Raw genomic sequence first — 12998 nt, 5'->3', positions numbered from 1 at the left:
TTTTCCCAGCTTACCTTTGTTGTTACTGTGTAACTACAAGCAAATATTGTGAGGCAGGTAACATAGATAGAAAAGGAAATGAAGCTAAGAGAAGTTAAGGGATGTGCTCAAGGTCCCCTGGTTAATGTGCGGCAGAGTCTACATTCTGGACTTTTCCTCCTATGCCATGTTGTCTTTGTATCTCTATAAAAAGCCAGTTTCAAAAAGTCAACTGGGACAGACTCTGATTCTCAGGAAATTTAAGCAGGTATGTAATATCCTTGGACAAGGTTACTAAACCTTGTAGACTCTTGGTCAGGGCATGGTACTCAATAAAATTTAAACAACCATTTCATGTAGCACAGCCAGTAGAATTTCATATTCTCCCCCCTCCCCACCTCTTTCTCCTTCTCTTTTTCCAGCTCAAATGAGTCACCTTGGCTAGACTGCCAATCCCCATAGAACTTATGTTCCTTGATAGGATATACCAATAAAAATGAGAAATTCTATAACGGTTCAAGACGTGAGTCAGTCGCCTATCCCCACAAAGAGCTAAGCACTGCCCCCTCGAGGAAATGTAGCTAATCAAATGGATGGGAATGCATGTAATGACAGCGAACGAATGTGAGACTACGTGGGGAGTCTTTTTCTTTCTTTCTTTTTGGAAAACAGCGCCCCTATATTGTACCTGTCTTGTGAATTTCTAAGCCTCGGCACAGTGTCTTGCTTACTTGACCCCTCAACACACACCGAACTTTCAAATTGGCAGCTGGACTGAAACCTCAGCACACATCAGCCCATGCCTATTCATTTCTCTTCCCTTGAAATGTGTGATGGGGCTGTCTCTGGAGTGAAGCTATTTTGAGAGGACAATCACTAGAACAATCACAGACTAGGCAGGAGATGGACAGTGCAGTGTAGCCACAAAGGAAGAAAAGACATTGTCATTGAGGATTTGAGTCCTGAATGTCAGAACGGCAGGGAAGCTGGGTAGAGTATGTTTCTGCCTGCTGTCCACTACCACTCAGTTACAGAGAGTTACCAACTTGACTTGCCATGACCATTGGCTTTTCCATGATTCTGGTTTCCTGGAACATGCAAGGGAAGGGGGCTAGCTGAGCTTTGGAGTTATCTGGGGAAGGTGTAGTTTTCTTAGCCAAGCTCCTGGCATCCAACTGGCTGAGAGGAAAGTTATGCTCAGCTATGCCCAGAAGCATGCTCACACTTACCTCAATAATGCCGGTAAGCAGATTTCACTATTGTAAATTCTTCATTTTGCTACAAGAGAATCAGTGGAGCCTGAAGGTCAAGGATACCACCTAACAATTTGCATAACTTCTCAGAGCAGCACCCTGCAGCCTGGCCAGAAGCTACAGAAATGCCCCAGGGACTCCTTTCAGCTGAACTCCTCTCCTTGTCTTGATGAGAATGAATCTCTTTGAAGAGCAGATATGATTTCAGTTTGGGAGTGCTGCTTGGTCAGGGACTATGTTAACTCATCTCCAGATAATCAGTGCCTAGCCCTGTAAATATTTTTTCTGGATGAATGGATGGAGGACTCATTGATTACCACATTACATATTGGTCCCTATAGCACTGGCTGTGTATGATCATAAAAACCTACACAGCTCTCCCTGCTCAAAAAAGAAATAGTCCTTTTAGTCCTTATATTGAAGATTTTAGGCTGTAAAGATGGGATTGCAAATCAGTTTCACCCTGAGAGCCAATACCAGTCGATTGGTAGTAGCTGCCTTGAGAGTTATATGGGAGGTATGTGTGCACTGGGCTCAGTAAGGAAAAGTGCTGTCATAGATTAGTAATGTCTGCAATGGGCTAAAGGTAAGGAAATGGTGACCTGACTCTTGCATTTGCCAATGTTTTTATTTTTTAAGCTGTAAGATCTTCCAATTGAATTTTCTAGATAAATTGCCTTTCCAACACATTTCAAAGTCAGCTTTGACTGGATATATGCATGTTTTGAGTTTCTTCCTAATGTACCTTATGTTCTTCCTGGATTTGAGGGCAAACGAGGCAGGAAAAACCCACTTGTTTTTTTCACAGGATATACAATTCTTATTGGAAAAGAAAACCAAACTAGGTAGGTGTTAATTTACCCAGGTGGTATGTATAATAATAGAACTTCTACCAGGACAAACGAAAGGAAGAATGAGAAGAAAAATAATGAAATCCATAATGTAATCCAATCTCTTCATTTCCAATGCTGTGAATAATCTCACTTTCATGGTGCCAAGGACTTCCCAATGAACTCAATACAGGGGAGCCACAGAGAAATCTCTGCTGAATTTTGGTTTATGTTACATCATTCTTTTCATATGTAGTGAGATGTCTCCTAGTGATATTTTAACACATTAATCTAATCACCAGAACATCTGAACAGAAAGTACCCAGTGATTAACCTCTGGATCTAGTAAAGCTTTTTTCATCAGGTCAGGATATTAGCATTTATTTTTTTGGAGAAAAGGTTCATATGACACTACGAGTAAGTGTAAGGTGGTTTTTGTGATTTTACAGAGCCATGGTTTAAACCATCACAGCAATCTCATTTCACTGCATTTGACCAAGCCCCAATATCCTGTGGCAGTCAGTCCTAATTCCCAGTTCCTGGGAACCATGAACCTCCTTTCTGTCTCTATGGATTTGCCTGTTCTGGACAACTCATATACATGGAATCATGCAATATGTAGCCTTTGGTATCTGGCTTCTTTCACTTTGCATTGGGTTTTTAAAGTTCATCCATATCGTAGCATGTAACAATACTGCATTCCTTTCTACATCTGAATAATATTCCATTGTACGGCTATATCATATTTTGCTTACTCATTCACCAGTTGGACATTTGGGATATCTACACTGTTTGGCTATTGTGAACAAGGCTATGATGAACATTGATGTATGCATTTTTACTTTTTATTTTATTTTATTTTTTATTTTTGAGATGGAGTTTCCCTCTTGTTACCCAGGCTGGAGTGCAATGGCGCGATCTCAGCTCACTGCGACCTCCGCTTCCTGGGTTCAGGCAATTCTCCTGCCTCAGCCTCCTGAGTAGCTGGGATTACAGGCACGCACCACCGTGCCCAGCTAATTTTTTGTATTTTTAGTAGAGATGGGGTTTCACCATGTTGACCAGGGTGGTCTCGATCTCTTGACCTCGTGATCCACCCGCCTTGGCCTCCCAAAGTGCTGGGATTACAGGCGTGAGCCACCGCGCCCGGCCGATGTATGCATTTTTATAAGAAAATGAGATCTTCAGTTTTCTCTGGGTATGTACCCAGAAGTGAAATTCCTCCTTCATATGGTAATTCTATGTTTAACTTTATGAAAAACTGTCTCTTTTCCACAACAGCTGCACCGTTTCACATTCCCACCAGCAATGTACAAAGGTTCTCATTTCTCCACATTCTCGCCAACATTTTTATCATCTATCTTTTAATTATAGGCATTGCGGTGGGTGTGAAGTGACATATATATATATATTTTAAAATGCTTGGTTACATCAAACATGGTCATACCTGGGCATGAGATGGTGGAAGTCCTCTTCTTATGTAAACACCAAAGAGAGCGTCCTTCCCGAGGGAGATGTTAAACTTTAAGAACTGGGGCTGACTGATGTGAATTTGTGACCTCCAAAACACCCCTGGTGGGACTTCTTGTGTCACCCGCCGACCCACTTCTGCTTCACCACTGTCTATGCTGCTGTTTTTCAATGACCACGGCACTGGAAAAAAAGGAATAAACACCAGTAAGTGAGGTGTATACATTAGCTGGCTGTATATTTCTGTTTAATTACATGCCAGAATTTTTTTAAATATTAAGATTAAACTCATGCCAAATTTCTTAAGTCACAGCTAAAACATTTAGGTTTCAAATAACAAAGCTATAAATCTGCACCCCAGGGCATCTGAAATCTTGGCACAATGCTTTCTAAAATTATGTGATTACTTTTTCCTGATCAAATATAATCAGATCTAGAGTCTGATAAGTACGTGTAAAGCTTCCAGCCATCCCCATTGTGACTGGGATGTAAAAATTATCAGCAGGGGAGGGGAGGGTGATGTTCATTTGGCACCAAATTTAATTCTTGTAGCCTTTCATTATTCTTTCCAGACACAAATATACTCTGACATTTTCAACAAAAATCAGCCCAGAATAAATAAAACAACTCAGTAGAAAATGAAGACTTGAAACTCAAGCAGACCTAATATTGAGTTAGATCTTTCTTTGAGTTAGAGGGAGAAGTCTAAGAACCACAGCGAACGACACCTCTCTTTCATTGATATTAATGCATCTCTGTTGTATGATTTAAAATTGCTTATGTTGAAAATATTGGTTGCCCACAATCAGCATCCTTCAGAACCTTAATAATAGAAATTCCAAAAAGATCTATTTTTAAAGTGGAGTTCTTAAAAACAATGAACCAGTCAGCACCACCTAGACTTCCAAGTGTGGTTTCTCTTGCAACCACAGATTTAAGGAAGAACTGAGAGTGACTACCAGTTGCTCCAGAAAAACAAGCCAATCAATTTTTCAGAGCTTCATTTTCTTTATCTCTAAAATGGGGAAAAAAAATCTCAGTATAAAGGTCATCTGTGATTCCTTCAAATTGATTTTGAACTTGGTAAGAAATATAAAATATTCTTTTATACCCCTGAGAACTTCTGAACTAACTGAAATCAAACAGAAAGAGCTGAAGTCATTTTTGTTTTGAGGGGGGTCTTTTCATTTCTGGAATGCCTGATCACTTTGGTGACCCTGTAGATCCAAAAACTTTTTCAGCCTGATGGGTCTAGAATGCCCCCTCAACATTCTGTGAAGGATTAACTCTTCCGAAAATATTTATCTGTTATCAGGCCACCAGATATCGCAAAGGTTTTGAATGATCAGGAGAAATGGTAAAATTGCTAAAGATTGGCTAAGAGGTGAGTGAACCTGTCTGACTCTGTCTCTCGGTCCCAGTTTCTCTATCTGTAAAATGGAGAGATGACACTTGGTTCTCAGAAGGTCTTTCATGTCTAAACTAAAAAGGAAAACCGCAGAGCGATTTGAAGATAGAAAATTTTTCCCTCTTATTATCTTTAACATGTGAGGTGATTGATTTTTATGCAGCTCAGTAAAAAGCCAGCAGGGGCTTAAAATGAAGCAAGAGAAACACTGGTTTGGATCTTAAAAATAGCCCTTTGACCTCTACGACAATAAAAATAGGGAATGGGGTCCCAAAGAAAGTTTCAAAGCCTCCTTCACATCTCATCTTTATAAGGAAAATTAACAGCCAGAAGTCCTGAGTGGTTCAGACCTTTAGATGAGGACTGATTTATCAAATATTCTGAATTTTTGTTTTGTTTGTTTTTTGAGACAGGGTCTCACTTTGTTGCCTGTTCAGTGGTGACATCTCAGCTCACTGCAGCCTTGACCTCCAGGACTCAAGTGATCCTCCTGCCTCAGCCTCCCAAGTAGCTGGTAGTATAGGCATGTACCACCACGTCTGTCTGCTTAATTTTGTTGTTGTTGTTGTTGTTAGAGACAAGGTCTCACTATGTTGCCCAGGTGCTGGTCTCAGACTCTTGGGCTCAAGTGATCCTCCTGCTTTGGCCTCTCAAAATGCTGGGATGACCTGGGTGAGCCACAATACCCAGCATGAAGTTTTAAATGCTGGCTAACTTTCTAATGGATACTGATTAAGTAATCTGCAGCAGGAGGAATACAGCAACATGTTTAAGAGCAGAGACCCTGGGCTGAAATTACCGTGGCTCAAATCCTAACTTTGATACTGGCTAAGTGTATCAAGTTGCCGTGCCTCAGTCTTCTCATATATTTAGATGGGACACTATTTATTTCATAGGACTGTTACAAAGTTTTAATGAGTTTAGTCTGTGTAAAGCTCTTAGAATAATTTCTGGCACAAAATAAGTATTATTACCTGTAGGGCCCTAAGCCTAAAACGAGTGTTGTTTATTTGGGGGTTTTGCTGAAATAATGGCATGTCCAGGGGGAAACACTTGTTATCAGAAGTAGATCAGGAGCTCTCATGACTATAAACTGGAAAGTAAATTTTACTTTAAAATGCTGCATTTGACACCCCTTCCTTGGGGAAAGGATATAATAAAAAGGACCCAATAAGGAAGAGACATAGTAAGAAAGCCACCTGGGGAAGAAGAGTGTGTGGGACTCTGACAGGTACCAAAAGAAATCCCAGCAATCACAGCATGGCAACAAGTTAAAAGCATTATAAATAAGAAAGAAGACTTTAAAAACATGATTCATCTTTAACTTAATAAGCTGGGCTTTCCTTTATGTCTGTTGGGCTTTCCGGGGTTGCTGGGTTAATGACAGGATATGAAAAAGAGGCAGGAAATCAGCACCCACGAGTGCTCTGATCTACTGTGGAAAACTAAATGGATTGTGATGTCAAGCCAGATGCAGATGTTGGACATGTGCAAGGGAACTTGCCTCTAGAGAGCAGCTGCTCTGGAGAAATTCAGACAAGGAGCCCTAAATCTTTGTTTCTTATAGCAAAGAAACTCCTCTTCCTTTACTAGACCCTGGCTTCAGGACACCGAGTAAATGAGCTGCCACTACCAGCCAGTACAGGCTAGCTCCTCAGTAGTTACAGCGCCCCCTAGGGTTTTAGATCCTCTCTTCTCTATCCTATTCACTAAATAAGGGAGTGCACTTGGGGGATGAATTATAGAAGTCAGACAGAACTGGGTTTGAATCCTGGCTCTGCTTCTTTCATGCTGTGTGACCTTTAGCAATTTGCTTCACCTCTCTGGATTTCCAGCTCTTTTTTTTTTTTTTTTGGTAAAGTGGGAACAATAGTTCTAACTGCCTTGGAGGGTGTAACAAGTGGAAGTACACAAAAGTGAGATTAGTACAGTGCCTAGCAAGAAATAATAGCAAAATAATTGCTAAGTTCTTATGTGAAATGAATAAAAGTATGAAAAACAACACAGGAAAGCATCTGACTTTCTTTGCAGAGTAAGAAATTCTCTAAAAGACAGGAGATAGTATGTGCACATGTAATATACATGAATGTCTATGTGTCTATTTGTATATATCTAGCTCTCTATCAAGAGTCTAATTCTTCTGGCATAGACTGGAAGTCAGGGCCTGGTTCAGGTCAAGTGCACCTTCACACTAAAGGTCTACTTTCCTTTACAACACCACCTCCACCCAGTCCTCAGCCAGACAAATTGTTTTCTCTGTGTTTCTATCGCAATTACACTTTGGCGCATCCCACAGCAGCTGTTGGTAGGTATTGCACTTGATTTTGCATGCCTTCTAAGTCTCTGTCTCTGGACACTGTGCTCCCTGAGGTCAGGCAGAGATGCAGATTCATCTCTGGGTTCTCTAAGCTCTGCACCTGGCAATCAAAAGTGATCTATAAATGCTTATTGAACTGGATCAGACTCTACAAACCCATCTGGTGGGGTATTATAATCAAACCCCTGTGATGACAGGGTAAAGTGAGAACCTTAACAAAGATTTACTTTGAACATCTACATGTATAAGGAAAATGGATGTGCTGTGGGCAAGAACAGGCCGAGGCAGATATCCGGTCCAGCATGACTCAGCAAGTTTGGAGCATAGGCGCACAACTCTGCTTATTATGTAACCACGCCATGTGAGGTGCATTAGGTAACCACTCCCAAGAGCTCATGCTTGGCTGGGAGCCACTCTTGTCTGTAAAAGGTATAACTACCTTGCTGATGCTATACATACAGCTTGCACCCAGGCTCACTCATACCCAGAGAGAGAGAATAAAGCCATGTTGAAACTGTCTGCAGTTCACTGAGTGCTTTTTCATCTACCCACCACTATCCCACGGACTCCCCTCAGACCTCAGTTAGAACTTGACAACACGTAAACTGAACTTTTATTTACTAAATAAAATAATCTTTTGGGAGCTCAATATGAAATTCACTATTTAAGGAACGTTCCTTGTGGATCCTTTTGAAGAGTCATGAGTAAATGTGTAATTTACCTTTCGTGTAAAATCTTACAATAAACAAACAAACCAGGAGAGGTGTGATATAGTGAAAAAATCCTTAGATTAAGAATGAAAAGTCGAGTCCTAGTCATGACTTAATGACTTCGAAATGTTTGTGGAAGGAACAGGTGTAAATGCATGATTCTGTTCAACTTTCATCCTTGTTACTAAGCAGCTAGCTAGTTTTAGGAAGGTATATTTTTCAGTCTCAATGTTCTTATCATATAAAAGTGGCTTGGACACAAAGATATCTTAAATGGCATTCCTTATTAGTCTATTGTGGTCTGTAGAGTGGGTCAGGAGGATCATTGCTGGGTATATACCATGAAGAACTGAGAGAGAGAGAGAGAGAGAGAGAGAGAGAGAGAGTGTGTGTGTGTGTGTGTGTGTGTGTGTGTGTGTTGGCGGAGGGGTCAGGGGTGGGGGGTCGTCAGGAGGGAAGAGGAATTATTAGAAAGCATTTAGACTTTGTTGATTAAGAGGTGATTTCACTTTCACAAGCTCAATTCATTCAAAAGAAGATATCCATACTGTTAAGCAAGCTAGTGTTTGCTTTCAAATTACGTTCTTCACGTGTGGAACCGAATTACACTTTGGTGAAGAGGGGTTTTCACTTTTTACTCACATATATGTACATATATATATTTTCACACACAGTCTTTCTTTCTCTCTCTCTGTATATAGTCATGAGTTACTTAACAGGGATACATTCTGAGAAATGCATTCTTAGGCAATTTCATAGTTGTGTGAGTATACTCATGCAAACCTAGATGGTGTGGCTTACCACATACCTAGACTATACGGTATCGGCTATTGCTATAGCATGTTACTATATTGAATACTGTAGGTAACTGGAACTCAATGGCACTTGTGTATCTAAACGTTTCTAAATATAGAAAAGACACAGTCAAAAACATGGTATGAGAGATAAAATAAAGAATGGTGCGCCTGTATAGAATATGTACGATGAATGGAATTTGCAGGGCTGGAAGTTGCTCTGATTGAGTCAGTGTGTGAGTGGTGAGTGAATATGAAGGCCTAGAACATCACTGTACACTACTTCTGACTTTGTGAATACTATAGACTTAGGCTACCCTAAGTTCATAAAAAAAGTAATTGCATTATAACATTACGACCACTAAGATGTCGCTAGGTTATAGTAATGTTTCAGCTCCATTATAAACTTACGAGACCACTGCTGAATTTGTGGTCAATCATTGACTGAAACACTGTTTTGCCATGTATGACTGTAATTTATAGACCTTATTCAAATTTGTCAATTGTTACAGAAATATTCATTATAGCAAAAGAAAAAAGTTTCAAAATCTACTTTAAAAAAATCTTAAAAATGAGTGTGTATAACTTTTGTAATTTTAAAAGAGATGAAAAAAGAGAAAAATGTACAAATACCGCCTCCAAAGAGATAAAAAGAAAAGGTATTTTTTGTAAATTGCTACAAGCGGCATGGGAAACCATCTCAGTGACTCTATTCCTGGAGGTCAAATCCCTGGGCTGATGTCCAGGAGTATAGATCTCTGTTGTTCTCCAGGTCAAAGAGAAAAGCATCAAAGCCAGGCTGAGTCCCATGAAGGAGGAGTTGAAGCTGGGCTTCCCTGAGCCACGCCCACTGAGAGGCAGGCAGCAAGGAAACAAAGTAATTAAGGTTTCTATCTTTACCTTAAAGTGTCTAATGCCTAGCTAGACATTCTAAGGTCTAGCTGAATATCCTATTGAGGAGTTCTATGACCTTAAGGAGGTAACATTGCTCAGTGAAGTCAGTCAGTGTGGGTTTGAATCCCAGCTCTGAAAGCTACGGGCTGTGTGCCTTTGGGCTAATCACCAGCCGTCTCTGAGTCTGTCTACTCATCTGTATGTTGGGGTGCTTCTGCATGTTGTATCTAACTTGTAGGTGCTTCTACGTCTTCCTATCCTGTCTGTCGTGGTGCTACCTAAAATCAGCTGTAACTGTTTTATTCAGATGTGGGGGGGTAAATTTGTGCTGGCCTAATAAAACATAGAGGTTGCCTACTGTAGGCACCATTAATGAAAGAGTGCCCATGGGTGGAGTGCACCTTAATAAAACAGGCATTTTCCAGAGCAGCTGAAATCAATATACAGTGAGTGCCCAGTACGTCTGCAGACTGGGAGGGGCAGATGACAGGTCACATGTATTAAGATACGAGGATCAGAGGAAACTGCATCATGAGTTCATTCTCTGCGGATTGCTGGTGTTGGTGTGTGGTCTAGCTGCTTCTCACATGGGCAACTCTGTGAAGCTTGCTTTAGTGAAAGCAGCCAGATTTTATTTTTTTAACAATGATTAAGAAATGTCCTCAGCAATGTTGGGTGGAGCATTCATTCATACTTTCATGCAATAAATATTTATCAGGCATTGACTATAATAGCAGGTATTCTTTGGTCAACATCAGAGTCGGAGTGTGTGTTGTATTCGCATGATCTCTTATCTAGGCAGCCTGTAGGCCAGGGGCCTATGGATTCACTTTGAATTAGGGGCATCAAGAGAAGAGGCATTAAACAGCATCCTGTAGTCATTCTGTGAAGGCCTCACCAGTATCCCTGGGTTCTAAGCAATGACTGGGCCTGGCATCCTGGCATGCAGGACCCAGTCCAACTCATGTCTCCCAGAGCTGGGCTTCCATGCAAACCTTTCCAAGAAAGGTCTATCCAAGAGCTACACAATGAAAAGTGTGTACTATGATCATTTTGCCATAAGAAGCACATGCTTAAGTTACGATGGTTCCGGCTAGTTCATCTTTAGCTTAGAGATGAGATTTCTGGGTTTTCAGAGGCAACATTCTAATGATCAATTTTACAGGATAGTCCAACTCTATAACACCACGGAAGACTGCTCATGTAAATGTGAAACTATTGCCTATTTCTGAAACATGTACCTAAAATTTCAACCAGTTAAATAAGACTGATGTTGAGCAAGATGACAGCTTTCCATAGCCACATTAGAAGCTAATCATTTCACAAAATGTTGCCATAATTCATTTACAGAAACAGCGAAACTATTCCCCAAACAAGTGATAAAGGGAATGGACTCAGAGTCATACCAGGGAAATGAAGCCTCATATTAATACCTCCTAACTTAACAGAACTCCGGAGGCACCTCAGCATAAATCTGCCTTGCAGATTATTCTGCCTCACATATTTTTATCTATTGCAAATAAAATGGAATTCAGAATATTGCTACAGTCATTACACCTCGTTTCCATTTATTTGGGAATCAGGACAACCATCTGAGGGTTCCATTTAACCAACAGAAAAGTGAAAAGATTCTTCCAAGGACCTTAGATTCACTGCCCAAGAATACAGTTCATCCGAGACATCAGCAGCCCATCAGCCTTCACCCTGCTGCTGGCTGGCTATACTTCAGGAAGGTAATTCCATCCTGAAAGTCACTGCTTCTGTGATGGTGTTCACAACATCACACAATAATGACTTTGAGAAAATGTTTCAGCTCCTGGAACTACATGCGGCTTTTACATCTTTTGAAATTTCAATTTGTTGCATAAAAAGAGTCAACTCTTCACCATTAGGAATGTTAACAAGTATTTATACCTATGAATCTTCAGGTAAACTTGCTCCTGCATTAATATTTAGTTTAGTTTACTATTATTGACAGTGGCTAAAATTTATTGAGTGGCTGCTAATCACCATGTAATCCCCTGATACTCATATGATTTTTCCTGCTTTTCAGATGAGAGAACTGAGGTTCATGGAAGATAAGTGACTTGCTTAGGGTCACACAGCTTTTTGTTAGAAGATCTGTGATCAAAAGCCATGTCTGACAGACACTAAAACTCACGTGGCTAACCCCTATGCTGACTGAACCCCTATTCAGGCCCACAGCCATCCCTTGATATCCACAGAGTATTGATTCCAGGACCCCTGTGGATACCAAAATCTGTAAATGCTCAAGCCCCTTATATAAAATGGTGTAGTATTTTCATATAACCGATGTACATCCTTTTCTGTAATTCAAATTATCTCTAGATTACTTATAATACCTAATACAAGGTAAGTGCTGTGTAAATAGTTGTTATACTGTCATTTTTATTTGTATTTTTGGTATTGTTATTATTATTATTCCAAATATTTTCAATCTGAGGTTGGTTGAATCTGTGGCTGTGGAACCTGTGGGTATGAAGGGCCAGCTGTATACCAGAGTTATACCAGAGGTGAGTATTTAGAGATCACAGACTAGATATCTGGGTGTACAAGTCAACTCTGAAAGAGAAGTGTGGCCAATGAGCATATGGGCAAATGCACAGACAGGGAAGTGGATCTCATTATTAATGCCCACATTAAGCTACCATGATGCTGTGTACAACATAAACTATGCAATTTAGAATGGGGCTATGGGTGGCAATCAAAAGCAAAAGTCTACTAACTTGAGTGCATGTAAGTAGTACCCACCTGCAACAGTGTAGAACAGCATGGCCCCCTAAATGACGGGAGTCGCTGGGTTGGTACTTAGGATGTTGGTATATTTGCCAGTAGATGTTCAGTAATGGGGTGTTTGGCTCAAACATTATGACCCTTTGCCCTTCTGGGTACTTCACTGACTTTGGAAAAGCCCATATAGGGAAGTGATCATTTTAAAACCCTGGGCTGTATTCATTGAGAGGCTGATGAGAGCCAGAGGAAGAATTTACCAACCTCCCTGCTAATCTGGCTCCTAGTACCATGCATTAAGCCAACTAGTAAAAATCATTATGAAGTTTTTGCTGAAAGGGCAAGTGTAGAAAAACATGTTTCTAAACAGAATAACAGTCTTTGCCATTTTTTTCCAACTTGCATACCATCTGGAAATTCTAATTTTTTTTCAAAGGGTAGGAAGGAAATGTGCTCCAGGCACAAATAAATGTTTACAGCTGAGTTATAAACCGAGAATGGTAGGGCTTAAAACACACAGGCTGGCAGTGATGGAACTCAAGCTGCAGTGAGACAAATAATGCGGTGTGGAGGGGGCCAACTTGGTGTACAC

General features: G+C 40.5%; 1 protein-coding gene across 38 annotated transcripts in view; it reads right to left on the bottom strand.

Moving 5' to 3' along the window:
- The window catches only part of TENM2 (teneurin transmembrane protein 2), a 3966312-nt gene that overhangs the window by 196388 nt on the left and 3756926 nt on the right, over positions 1-12998 (bottom strand). For all 38 annotated transcript variants that reach the window (XM_078359011.1, XM_078359016.1, XM_054252473.2 and 35 more), the window contains one exon: positions 3510-3715. In XM_078359011.1, coding sequence (XP_078215137.1) covers positions 3510-3715 — 206 coding nt within the window. The remainder of the gene's footprint in view (positions 1-3509; positions 3716-12998) is intronic.

The sequence above is a fragment of the Callithrix jacchus genome, chromosome 2 (genome assembly GCF_049354715.1).
Source record: "Callithrix jacchus isolate 240 chromosome 2, calJac240_pri, whole genome shotgun sequence".
Classification (NCBI taxonomy): Eukaryota; Metazoa; Chordata; class Mammalia; order Primates; family Cebidae; genus Callithrix; species Callithrix jacchus.
Note: the sequence above shows the minus strand (reverse complement) of the source record. Positions and strands in the feature narration are given on the sequence as shown.